The sequence below is a fragment of the Muntiacus reevesi genome, chromosome 5, assembly GCF_963930625.1.
Source record: "Muntiacus reevesi chromosome 5, mMunRee1.1, whole genome shotgun sequence".
Lineage (NCBI taxonomy): Eukaryota > Metazoa > Chordata > Mammalia > Artiodactyla > Cervidae > Muntiacus > Muntiacus reevesi.
In genome coordinates, this window is record NC_089253.1 from 111,340,140 (window position 1) to 111,352,963 (window position 12,824).

Consider the following 12,824-nt stretch of genomic DNA (forward strand, 5'->3'; position numbering starts at 1 on the left):
GGGATAGGAGCTAGACAGACAAAAGTATCAGCCCTGGTATTCTACTCTAGCAGCAACAAAAACGGTTAACGTGGAATTAGAAAAATGAAAAGAAGGAACAGGTAGATTGGATGCGATATTGTTGCTATTCTGAGACTGGAGTCAGGATTACAACCTCTGTATCCTATTACAGTGGCTTTGGGCTTCCCTGGTGGCTTAGACGGTGAAGAATCACCTGCAATGTGGGAGATGTGGGTTTGATCCCTGGGTCAGGAAGATTCCCTGGAGGAGGGCCTGGCAACCCACTCCAGTATTCTTGCCTAGAGAATCCCACAGACAGGGGAGCCTGGCCAGCTCCAGACCATGGGATCACAAAAAGTCGTACATGACTGACTAAGCACACAGCACACATCCTATTACTGAATTTGTTAATTCTTCCTTCTTTATTAACATATTCTTAAAAAGATTATGGATCATCAAAATAGAAGTTTCATTTAATTAGAAATGTAATGTATCTAATAAAAACTTTAATAGTACTAAAAAAAAATCTCAAATCCAGGTTTAAATCAATAAAATATACAGAAACGGTAACTCAATTTTTAAAAAAAATTTTTGACTGTACCAGGGTGTTTTTGTTTTGATCATCCTGTGTGGCATGTGGGATCTGAGTTCCCTGACCAGGAATCCAACCCATGCCCCCCTGCATTAGAAACACGAAGTCTTAGCCACTGGATCACCAGGGAAGTCCCACTAACTCAATTTTTAATCCAGCAAATATCTTTCACATATAGCACACTGCAAGTATAAGCACAATTTTTTTTTAATTTTTATTTTTTTATTAGTTGGAGGACAATTTTTAAAATATAGTCTCTACTTCAAAAAACCATGAGGAGATCTTGAGGATGGAATCCAAGCACCAAGTATGGTAAAGTAGAATGACAGGAACTCAGGGCACTAACAACATCCTGAAACTCTGTACCAGCTCTACTTTGCCAGTCTTGAGATTTCTTTCTTATGAGAGAATAAAAGCCTCCATACGATTTTTTGGATTTCTGTTACTCACAGTAAAACGTTAATTCCTAACAAAGCCCTTATATATCCATGAGACTGTAATTTCCTTGAGGGGCTGTGAAATAACTTATCTCACAGCGCCCTTACATATAGAAGGGTACCATTTCCTAAGTTAAAAAACATTATATTACTTCTGCCCTAGTTTGGTGGAAATAAACAAGTTCATGCTTCCCAAAATTTTCATGAGTAGAAAGATGACAAATCATTAGAAACTGACCAAAAAAACAAAAAAACCAGAAACCCTCCAAAGACAGAAATACCTGCATCAAGATTATCTGAGTTCAGTGAATTGGCAGAGTCACAATCCCCTTCAGTTACGAAAGCTAACTTCTCTAAATCAGCAAGCTGCCTTTGAATTGAGATGTGTCTCTCTGAAAGGAAAGTTTAAGAGTTAGAAAATTATGCTTTAACAATATGTATTCCATCTTCAGTTTCATTTTATCACATCACACAGAATTTTACACTTTCATTTCCTATAGCACAGTGCCTTAGTACCTAGGCAGAAAACTCAGTTTATAAAATGACGAGTGTGTCTCAGAAGTCAAAGATTTGCCACTGTATAACCTCAAAGCTTTCAAATTTTATTTTATTATTCAATAAAGTTTTACAGAAAATGTTTCTAGTCTGTATAAAACACTGAAGCCAGGTTTCCTGTTTTCAGAGAACTTTCAATCGGATGAGAGATAAACACATTAACTACTAACGGTAACACAAGGCAAGATGAATGAACACTTAGGGGTAAAGGTAAATATGATGTGGGTATACAGAGGAAGGAATAACTCATTCCAACAAGTGCCTCTAAGAAGCCTTCACTGAAGCGGCGTTTGATCAAGACTTAAGATATAAACATTTTCAGTAAGTAGAGATTTGGTGTTTGGCCTTATAAACTGAAATAACCTTATAACTGAAATAAACAGGCATGTGGTGTAAAAATATACAGCCACTTCTCTACCACTCCTGGCTGGAAAGTAGTACGTTTGGGGGATAGGGCTGGTGGAAAGATAATGAAGCCAAAAATGTAGTACAGATCATGGGAGGCATAAATTGTATCTAAGTTAGTTTGGACTACACTCTTTAGGTAATGTTAAAAGTCTTTTCAGGTTTTTGAGTAAATAAATGATATGATTTAAACGCATTTCAGAATCTCTAGTTGTAGTACCAACAATCAATAATTTAGGTGAGAAATTAGTAATGGAAAGGTACTAGAAAATAGACGGTAAAAAAAGCAGCAGAGGACTTGGGATGTGAAAGGGTGAAGATTAAAGAAAAATTTAGATTTTGATACAAGCACTATTAACAAATAAAAAGAAGCAGAAAACAGTTTTGGCAGAAAGGAAGAGGAAACATAATGGGAATTTAGTTTTTTACAGTGTGTTTGATTACTACTGGAATTAGGTACTCAAGTCCAGTAGGCAGCTGAATCGTAGTGGAAGGTCAGGAGGGATTCTGAATAGATGTAACTCATAAATATGCATGTTAGGTGAAACTAAGAGCATCAGTAAGAAAGCCTAGGGGGAAATGTTTTGAAACCGAGGATAAAAAAGCCAAAACTCAGTCCCAATAACACATTTTCAGGTTATTCAAATATTACACTATTCTTCAAATTACGTATTTGTAAATTTTGGAATAAATTAACAAATCATTCCAAAATATATTTAACATATTCTTGATTAGTAGTATGTGGGATGCATTCCCCAATGCTGCTTAACCCACTACTGATTAACAAAAATGGATACAATTTTGAAGTGAGGTATGGAGGGATGAATATATGTATAGGAGACGTTGAGGAAAAGGAATCAAGAGGGTAGCTTCAAAAAGAAAAAATGGTATGGAGAATCAAGATAATGCAGAAGCCAGGAAAGAAGGGACTGTAAAAGAGTAGTGCTTAACAGTACATATCACAAATAGTTGTAGAGATCAAGAAAAGACTACTGGATTTAGTATTTAGTAAGTTTCTAGTGACCTTTAAGAAGGTTCAATGAGGTGTTTTTAGAGTACAAATAGAACTGGAAAGAGAAATGAAGTATAGAAAATCAGCACAGATTATTTTCAAGAAGTCTGCTAGTATTAAAAAAAAAGAGATGGGATTTTAACTTGCTTCTTTCTTTTTAAGGATAGAGAGACCTGAATATTGTAGCCCTGTGGAAAGAAATGTTAACAAAATAGAATTCTGAATATATAAGACTCAAGAGATGGTAACTGATAGGAAAAGATCTTCAGTGAGTTAGGAGTCAATGGGATAAACCACAGGACTCTTTAATATTACATAATTGGATTATGTAATTTCTCCACGCTGCTGTCTTCCTGCCTATTCCTCTCCAAGCCTCACTCCCAGTTGCTTTCCCTGCTATACAATCTACATTCTTGTTTGTCTCATCTACAAATAAGCAGTAAGAAGTCAAGGGCTACATCTTTATTCATCTCTGTAATGGCTAAATGCCTACTGCAGTAACTTGCACACAGCAGGCACTAGTTTTAAATTAAATTAAAAAAAAAATCACCAGTCTCTTTGGGTGCAGTAGCACACGGAGTCAAAATTTTGGAATTCAATTCAGCCCTTATCAGCCATTCCTGTTAAAATGTGTTAAAAAATATTTTTACCTAATTCCAAAATGAGAAACACAAACAGCAACAAATGCTATTGGTTAATTTCTTATATCAGGTATTATTCAAATGACTTACAATGAGACAGCTTCTATAAACAGATAAACTGTTTTCCCATTTGATCAAAAATCTTTAATTACTGGGTCAGACAGTAAGATTCAGGCAATGAGTCTGTATGTACACACCAACCTATTTAATTTGAAATCATTGGCTTCCATACTTCAAAGATCTGTGTGTGTGAAACAAAATACATGGTACTACTAACAATGTGTTTATTGCAATCATTCTAACTACTAATAGTACAGAGTAAGTAAAAGGGGCCCGGTAAGATAGAAAACTGAAAATCCTGTAGTCCACTACTGAAGAAAACTCTAAAGATCTGTCCAAGAGATTCATAAAAATGCCTATGTACATCTCTAAAGTCACTTTCTGGTTCAAGACAGGAGATATCAATCTGTACTTAAAATCACTCAATCTTTTTGTAACACACTAGTAATCTAGAAGTCAATAGGCAAACCTCTTATTAAATCAGATGATTCCAAGATGCTAGGCGGTTCTTTTAAAACTTCTTTTTCTTCCTCAATTTTCAATTCTACTTCAGATATGCCATCTTCATCTTGCCTATATGAGACTGACTTCAAAGGGCTAACTAGACCATCTAAAAATAATTTTTAAAATGTGATTAATACGTTTCTAATGCATTTCCAATTTCTTAATCACTATTTGTTCCAGAAATGCATTTTCAGGTTTTTCAAACATCACACATTCTTCAAATTAAATACTCATAAATTTTGGAATATATGAATAAATCTTCCCAAACTATGTTTAACGTATTCATGATGGCAGGGAGGTGGAGAAAGCATAAATCACCTAAAGCTGCTCAATCACATCCGATTAACATAAAAAGACCACATCTAGAGGTGAGTTAAGGAGGATACCTTACTCTGGAGTGTACCTGTTCTTCCCCCATTGCAGATGCAGAAGAAACAACTGGCCTTACTTAGCACTTACTAGCTTTGATCTCCTGTGATGAGGAGAGGCCTACAAGAGGCATTCTGACCTTTGTCTTTTCTGTGACCATCCTACTCTTTACTATAGCAATCTGTATGTTGTTTAAAAATTACAGAAGTAATTCTATTAGATTATAACTATCCAAATGTTTTTTAAACATTAACCTCAAAACTGGCTTAGCAGTAGGAAAGACAACATATTAAGATTTTTTGTTGTTTTTATGATTCAGAAAAAGCATAAAGGTCAATTTGGGGACAAAATTTCTAAAGAAAAGTTTCTTAGAGCTTACGTTTAAAAATGTTCAGACTATTCTTAATAAAGTGTTACTTATCAATCTTTTAAATTCCTTTATGGTCCAATAAACCATCACTTATAAAACATGCAAGCACAGTTAATACAGGCTATTAATTTTCGACAGCCGACTTGGAGAAACGTACAAAACTCGACGGGTATTTACGTCTGAGGGAAAACATCTATAATTTAGTCACTATCTTAAAACTACTCGTCAGCCTCAAATTCTTTTTGGAGGCAAGCTGCTAAAGAAAAAATGAGAAAAACCCCATCTCGTGTCTATTTCGAGACATAAAACCTAACTGACAGCAACGGTTTCTAAATCTTGGCAGTTAGCATCTACTACAGTAAACTCGGTTACTCTATCATATTTTAAAGGGCACAGGGAAATATGGCAGACGGGGCTGAGAGGGAAACTACCAAATGAGGTGTAACTTCTAATTTCTGTAACAGAAATAGCCCCCCCTTTAACGAAGACGTTCACGATCCCATTATTTCCTTCCACCTGCAGCACCACTGGCCTCCACAGATCCTTCCCTGTGAGATCCCCGAGGTTTGTGGAGATGATGCCGTCCCCCACCCTGTACCCGTTTTTACCGCTATACGGGTCTCTCGTTCCTCCCCCCATCTCGGTAAAACTGCCTTCTCCCCCTTAAAAACCATCCCAGTGAAGAATGGCCTCCCCTACTCCCCAGCAAGGAGCATTTTCTTGCTTCTCCTGCGGCAGAAAGATCTGGGCCTCCCTGCACTTACTGCTTTCAGCCTCATCAGGGGCAGAGGCTAGGGACGGGGACAGGGCCGGAGCCTGGGCCAGGGCAGGGGCTGGGACTGGAGCCGAGGCCGGAGTCGGAGCCGAGGCAGGGGCCGGGGTCGAGGCCGAGACCGGAGCCGAATCCGGGGCCGGAGCTGGGACCCGAGCCGAGTCCGGGGTCGGGGTCGGGACCGGGACCTGGGCCACCTCCACCTTCTCCTGGGGCAGCAGCTCCTCCTCCGCCATATTCTCCATAGTTACCGCCTCCCTGCCAGGCCCGCCCGGGGACCAGCAGGGGCTCACGGCGGAGTGAGAGAACTGGCGTGAAAGCCCAGAGGGCCGGATCCGAGAAGTGGGGAAGCAAATGGGGAGGGCGAGATGCGTGCAACAGACAAAAGATGAAGATTCAGTGACCAAATCCAGTCAGCAGAAAAATTAAAAGCCACAGGCAGCGATTCGCGGGCCCGTCCGCTTCCTTTTCCCCGAGGCGTTACGACGCCAGCCCCGACTGCGCAGGAGCATGGTGGGGGACGGCGTCCAATGAGGTCAGAGAGTTCCGTTTCCACGGCGCGTCTTCGTTCTAGCCGTCAACCACCGAACCCAACCAAAACTACAATACCCAGCGTGCACTGCGCCGCCCAGGGCGGAGCGGGGCGGTGGGTGGTCCCAAGGCCTCGGAGGAAGTAAAGGCAAAGCTAAACAAACGCTCCAGAGCTTTCGAGCGCTAGCTGCCATCGGAGCGCAGGACTACATTTCCCAGCGGGCATCGCGCTCGGGGTCCCTCACCCTTGGTTTGGGCGTCCCAAATCGCAACCGGCGCGGGCTCTGGTAAGTAACGTAGGGAAGCCGAGGGGTTAGTTGACGTTTCGGTGGGTACTCTCCCTGCCTCACTCCGGGACCGAAAGAGGGCAGCCGGCGGGACGGACGGAGGATTCGGGGGCCTCTCGAGCCTGGGCGGGGCGACTCTGTGGGCGGACCCGGGGTTTAGCCTGCTCTGTGAAGGGTGTGGTTCTGGCCGGCTCTGCCTTCGGGCTGCCTCTCGCCCCGGGTTGGGTGCGGTGTATTTCTACCTGAGTCCGCGGTTTCTGGGCCGCCTGTCAGTCAGGTGGACTTCGAGATGGGGGTCTGCTCTTCGTTTCGCGCCTTCACCCACACCATGATCTGAACACTCTTTTCCTTTTAATTTAGTTTTAACCTACGTATTCCCCATAGCAGCGCCGCGCTGTGGCTGTAAGATTCCTGTGATGGTGAATTGCGGGGCCCAGGAGTCGGGAGAAGACAATGCTTACATTTAGGCTTTTAATATCCAAAGCTCCTGAATGTGTGGAGCTTCAGGGCACTTGACTGATGCGATTCAGGTTCCTCAAGGCGTCTGTTAAGTTTGCAGGCCTCCGTACTTCTCGTTACTCTCCGAGCCTGCTTGAGTTTAAGGCGCGCTCCTTCAAGCCCACTGCGGGAGGCAAGAGGAATAAAACCTTGTTTTCTGACTACTCTGCCTACACTGGTCCGAATGTTACAGGAAGCAGGAAGGGAGAATCTTCTTTTAGTCTCAGGTATTCGCACTTTCCGTTCGGTTTTCCTAGTTAATAAAGGCGATACTTAATGGTTTTCTTCTTGGTCTGTTTATTTTGTTTGTTTTCAGTACGCAGGGGAGAGCGAGTGTGGCACTTCGAAACTCAAAACAGGAATGTGGTCCTCCCTCCAAGTACTTAGAAAGTATATGTGGAGGGGTTTTCCCCTCCTCTCTTCCCCAGTTAAACAATTTATCCCATGGACGTTTTTGTGAATTGTGATTCTAAAGCCCTCTTAGTGGCCCCATCCACAACTTATAACTAGTATTCTTGGATATGTAACTGCCTCACTGGTCTTAACAGTTAATTAAAAATGGGATAATAACATTATAGTTTGCAGGCATGAGTAGTGGATATTTATGCATCATCTGGGAACCAGTGATGTTTTAATTTGTGAAAGAATGGATGGTTAATTGAAAGCTTGATTTAGGATGTCAATTTCATTAATACCAGCTGAAAACTAGAAGATGAAAAGGGTTAGATTTTTAGTCTGTGTATTGTGTGGAAATTTTAATCAGAATTCCCAAGCACAGTCCCTGCTCTTGAGCCACCCTAAAGAAGGCATCTTCAAAGTTTGAAAAATTATATTGAGTATATTACTCATCTATTGCTGTGTAAGTTGTTCAAAACTTTATGGCTTAAGACAGCCAATACACTTCTTACCCCACAGTGGATATGGGTCAGGAATTCAGAAATGGCTTTCTGGGTGTGTCTGCCTTTGGGTCTCTCATAACATTGCAGTGAGATATTTGCAAAAGATGCTGCCTAGTGGATGCTTCATTAAGGCAACAGGATCAGCTTCAAGGGTGGCCCACTCACATGCCTATAAGTCCATTCATTTTTGGCAAAAGGTTTCAGCTCTTCCTTGGTGGGCTTTTCCTAGGGTTACTTGAATGTCTTCCTGATATGGTGGCTGGTTTTTTCTAGGGTGAACAATTCAAGACAGAGAAAGGCAGAAGCCGCAGTGTGTTACTTGACCTAGCCACATATTATATAAATATATCCTGTTGGTTACACAGGTCATCTCTGCTTATTGGGAGAGGGAACTTCATAAGAGATGGTGGCAGCAGAGATCAGGAGCCAATTGGGAAGCAGGCCAGCACAGGAAATCACTCATTTAGTTTATATTTTGATTTCCATAAAATTGATATGAATGGTACACTAATATAAAACATTTGTCCCAGTACATATATAGGTGTTTTTCTTTTGCTAGTCTACTCTCTGCAGTATTTTTTTTTTTTTTATGATTGTCTTAGGGATAATAGATTCAAATTGGTTTTGTGTGTGTGTGTGTGTGTGTCTGTGTGTGTTCAAAGCACAACATGAAAGGGTTTAAATTGTAAAAGGTAAAATAACCAGCCCATTGCCTCTAAGCAATTTATTTCATGGAAGTTATTGTTTTTCCTTATACCTTTCTCCCCATGGAATGGGATCCTTGGAACAAGAAAGAAAAATGAAGATTATTCCTGTAATCTGGAAGCTTAACTGTGAATTTAATTGTTGCCATGAATTATCTTAAAAGGCAAAATTTCTGGGTAATTTAGAATCTGTCCGTAGAAGTATATGTTGACTATTTTATTAATTTTTATTTATTAGATTTCTGGTCTCAGTATTTTCCTTCTTCCGTATTCTTCAAAACATTCTACAAGTTTGATTTAGTGTAATTGATCATTCTTTTATAGAACTTCACTTACTGTGATCATGTTTGACCAGGTGTACTTGTAATTGCTTGGTAGTCTTTGTTATGTTCTTAGCATCAATACTTATCACTCTGTGTGTGTGTGTTGTGTGTGTGTGTTAGTTGTTCAGTCATGTCTGACTCTTTGCGACCCCATGGACTGTAGCCTGCCAGACTCCTCTTTCCATGGGATTATCAGGCAAGAATACTAGAGTGAGTTGCCATTCCCTCTCAAGGGGATCCTCCTGACCCAGGGATCGAACTCTGGTCTCCTGCATTGCAGGCTCATTCTTTACCGTCTCTGTGTCACATGGAAGTGCTGTACACATCACTAGCAGCAATAAACTCTCCTTTGGACTTTGCTTGTGGATGGACCTCTTTATATCTTCTTGCCTCAGCAAATCTGGTGATGTTCCCAATCTCTGGCCTCTGTGTTCCAGTACAGGCTGATTATATATACTATCTTTGAAGTGCTTATAACCATTGGGGATGACTGTGTGTAGTTTTCCTTCTTTCTTTTTCTTTTTGTCACTAACAACAGTACAGACTTGATCCAGACCCAGGCTAGAAAAGGGAGACTGGGATCAGAAATGGACAGAGGGACTGCAAGGAGCAAGAGTTGGAAGTGACTCAGAATGAACAGTCACTATTCTGGGAAAGAAAAATTCACCTACTCATTTACTCAGAAGGCATTTATGAACACCTCCTAAAATTTCAATACTGTGTACTCTTCAAGAAGCTCAGTGTCTAGCAGAAAGACAGTTGCTGAAGCCAGTATTTTTTTAGACTCTACTGTGTACTGTCTTGTACAAGGTGCTTTTACATCCATAGTTTCATTTGAGTTTTTAAAAAACCCTCTCGGATGGGTTATCTCTAGTTTACATATAGTGGAGCTAGGACTCAGAAAATGTGTGTGTTTTGCCCAGCGTCTCACTCAATGAGATGTGGAGGGTGTGTTGAGAAAAGGAAGACTTAATCACTAATGGGTTTTGAGGTGTGGGTGGGGCAAAGTATAATAGTCCTGCAGGCAATTGAAAATGGGAATGTGATGCTAGAAAGGGAAGTTTGCCTTAAAGGCATACTTTTGAGAGTCTTTCTTAAAAGATCACCATCCCCACACTGATGGAAGGGAACAGATCATGAGGCAGAATATAAGTAAAGTGGAACAATGAGACAATCCTATCATGTTGAGAATCAGTAAAATACACAAATTATTTTATAAAACTCCAATCTTTAAGAAACTGAAAAAAGTACGATTTCTAATGTTTTTGTTATGGCAGTGATTTAAAAAAAACAAACAAACCCACACACATAATGTGTTTTTGATGTTTATTTTAGCTTTGCAAAATGTCCAACAAAGAATCTTGTGGAAAAAAGGAGAAGTCTCGGAGAAAAGGCACCACCCCATCATCCAATATTGATGAAGTAAGAATTTTGACTTATTGATCTAAAGATACCCTGTTTAAAAGTTTTATTTTTGCATGATGAAAAAAATACACCTCAGTTTTAAAACAAGTTATGTAAATATTTTGTTCTTCTGAGGGAGAAAGAGTCAGAAAGGACTTTCCTTACATTTGTTTTTCTTTACTTACGTTATTTTATTTATTCCTCTCAACTCTATGAGGTAGGTACTATTATTATCCCAATTATACAAATGAAGAAACTGAGGCTTGGCAGTATTCTTTTTGGCTCTTTCTCCTCTTAAACTATATTCTTGTAAGTGCCCAGCCTCAGTTTTCTTAATGTGGTAAATTGCAGTTACATTCTTTAAGTTGCTTGGACCAAAACCCTGGTCATCATGCTCTGCCTGCGTCCCATCTATCAGCTGAGTGTGACTACCACTCCCACTGCTATCACCATGATCCAGGCAAACAGCTTGCTTTCTACCTTTGCCTTCTTGTGTTCTCAACGTAACAGGCAGAGTGATCCTATTAAAATGTTAAATCATGTCACTCTTCTGCTTAATATTTTCTAGTGATTTTCCACTTTAGAGAAAAAGCTAATGTCCTTGCTGGGACAGGAAACACGTGACTGTCACCATCTCATCTCCATCTCATTCTCCCTTTGTTTTCTCCACTTCTTGGCTTCCTTATTGTTGCTCCAGTAAGCCAGGCACATTCCTGCTTTGTGCTTGCTGTTACTCCCTTTAACTTGAAAACTTTTCCTAGATACTCACAGGGTTTGTTCCTTTGTTTCATTAGGTCTCCGCTCAGATGTCAGATTACCAGTGGGGACCCATTTTGACTACTTTGTTCAAAATTGCAACAGCCTCACCCTTGCCTCCCAGCCCTTCCTGACCCTTTTCTCTGCTCTATTATTATTATTTTTTTAATAGCATCATCTGACACACTAAGTATATTACTTACTTATTTGTAAGTTAAACCTGCAGTAGGTGTAACCTCTATGACAGCAGGGACTTTTATTGTTTTTTCACTAACCTGTTCTCACTGTCTAGAAAAATGTCTTTGATACACGGTAGGTACTTGAAGTACATTTGTCCTGGGTCTGTTGAATTCAGGATCCACTGAAAAAATAAGTGGGTATATTGTTTTGCTTTGTAGAAGACTAAGTATCACTATGGCAGTACCACTTCCCAGTGTCCTTATGTGAGCTGTCTGTAACTTTCTGCTATATTACCTCTATCCCAAGTGAAAGTGAAAAAGTGAAAGTGTTAGTCACTCAGTCACTTCTGACTCTTGCAGCTCCATGGACTGTAGCCCGCCAGCCTCCTCTGTCTGTGGAATTCTCCAGGCAAGAATACTGAAGTTGGTAGCCATTCCCTTCTTCAAGGGATCTTCCTGACTCAGGGATTGAACCCAGGTCTTCTGCATTGCAAGCAGATTCTTTAACATGTGAGCTACCAGAGAAGCCCACTTCTATCCTATCTCATTCCTAGAGCACTTAGATCTTCTGATTTCTAGTTAAGTCTCCTTTCCTCTTACCAATGTTTGTATGCCTTTAAACATTGTTCCTGACTTCCCCAGTGGTACGGTGGATAAGAACCCAACTGCCAATGGAGGGGACACGGTTCCAATCCCTGGTTCGGGAAGATTCAACATGCCAAAGAGCAACTAAGCCTGTAAGCTGCAGCTACTGAGCCCACTTGCTTCAGAGCCTGAGAGCCGTAACTGCTGCCTGTGCACCACAACTATTGGGCCTGGGTGTTGCAGCTACTGAAGCCCTAACACCTAGAGCCTGTTCTCTGCAACAGGAGAAGCCACTGCACGAGAAGGCTCTCCTACCGCAACTAGAGAATAGTCCCTGCTCTCCGCAACTAGAGAAAGCCTATGCGCAACAACAAAGACCCAATGCAGCTAAATAAATAAATAAACAGTGTTCTCCTCTGAAACTTCTTATTAATGCAGAAGCGATCTTGATTTATAAAAACATTGATAAAAGAATGCTGTCTTACATTGTACTTTATTTTGTGCTTTTCTTTCCTTTTTTCCAAATGACATTCTTAGGATAAGGGAGAGAAAAAACCATCAGTAAATTCTACTAGTTCAACTTGCTCTATAAGATCAGTGTTGTTGGAGAAGAGAAAACTGGTGAGTATTTAGATACTGTAACTAACTCTAAAAATGATATTAAAGTTTTAATGTACAATTAAAAGCTTTATGAGATAAATTCCCCTACTATTTTTCCATTAATTTTTTCTTGATATTATACTTACTTTTTGGTAGCCGATAGATGGAAAACCAACTTTTTCCTGCTACTCACCAAAAAGCATTTATCAAATTCTTTCTTTGTGTGTGGGATTAGACAACATGAATATAAATTTAGACAATTTTTAAATCTTTTCCTGTATTTGGTTAAATTTGTCTTTACAATTTCATTTTGAAGTCACCAGGGCAGAGATAGTGTTTGC

At 40.3% G+C, this 12,824-nt stretch overlaps 2 protein-coding genes across 8 annotated transcripts in view; one reads left to right on the top strand and one right to left on the bottom strand.

Annotated features, from left to right (window-relative positions):
- TRMT1L (tRNA methyltransferase 1 like) overlaps positions 1-6,593 on the bottom strand; it is a 38,674-nt gene extending 32,081 nt beyond the window's left edge. The window contains exons 1-3 of one of the 3 annotated variants that reach the window (XM_065936202.1): positions 5,710-6,199; positions 4,172-4,312; positions 1,311-1,421 (exon numbers count right to left, since the gene is read on the bottom strand). In XM_065936202.1, coding sequence (XP_065792274.1) covers positions 1,311-1,421; positions 4,172-4,312; positions 5,710-5,962 — 505 coding nt within the window. In that variant the 5' untranslated portion in view covers positions 5,963-6,199. Of the gene's footprint in view, positions 1-1,310; positions 1,422-4,171; positions 4,313-5,709; positions 6,200-6,493 lie in introns of those variants that run through there. The other 2 variants (XM_065936204.1, XM_065936203.1) reach the window with 2 other exon arrangements.
- Positions 6,427-12,824, top strand: part of SWT1 (SWT1 RNA endoribonuclease homolog) — a 104,654-nt gene continuing 98,256 nt past the window's right edge. For 4 of the 5 annotated variants that reach the window (XM_065936197.1, XM_065936199.1, XM_065936200.1 and 1 more), the window contains exons 1-3: positions 6,427-6,535; positions 10,295-10,381; positions 12,421-12,504. In XM_065936197.1, the coding sequence (XP_065792269.1) occupies positions 10,304-10,381; positions 12,421-12,504 (162 nt within the window). In that variant the 5' untranslated portion in view covers positions 6,427-6,535; positions 10,295-10,303. Of the gene's footprint in view, positions 6,536-6,686; positions 7,261-10,294; positions 10,382-12,420; positions 12,505-12,824 lie in introns of those variants that run through there. The other variant, XM_065936198.1, reaches the window with a different exon arrangement.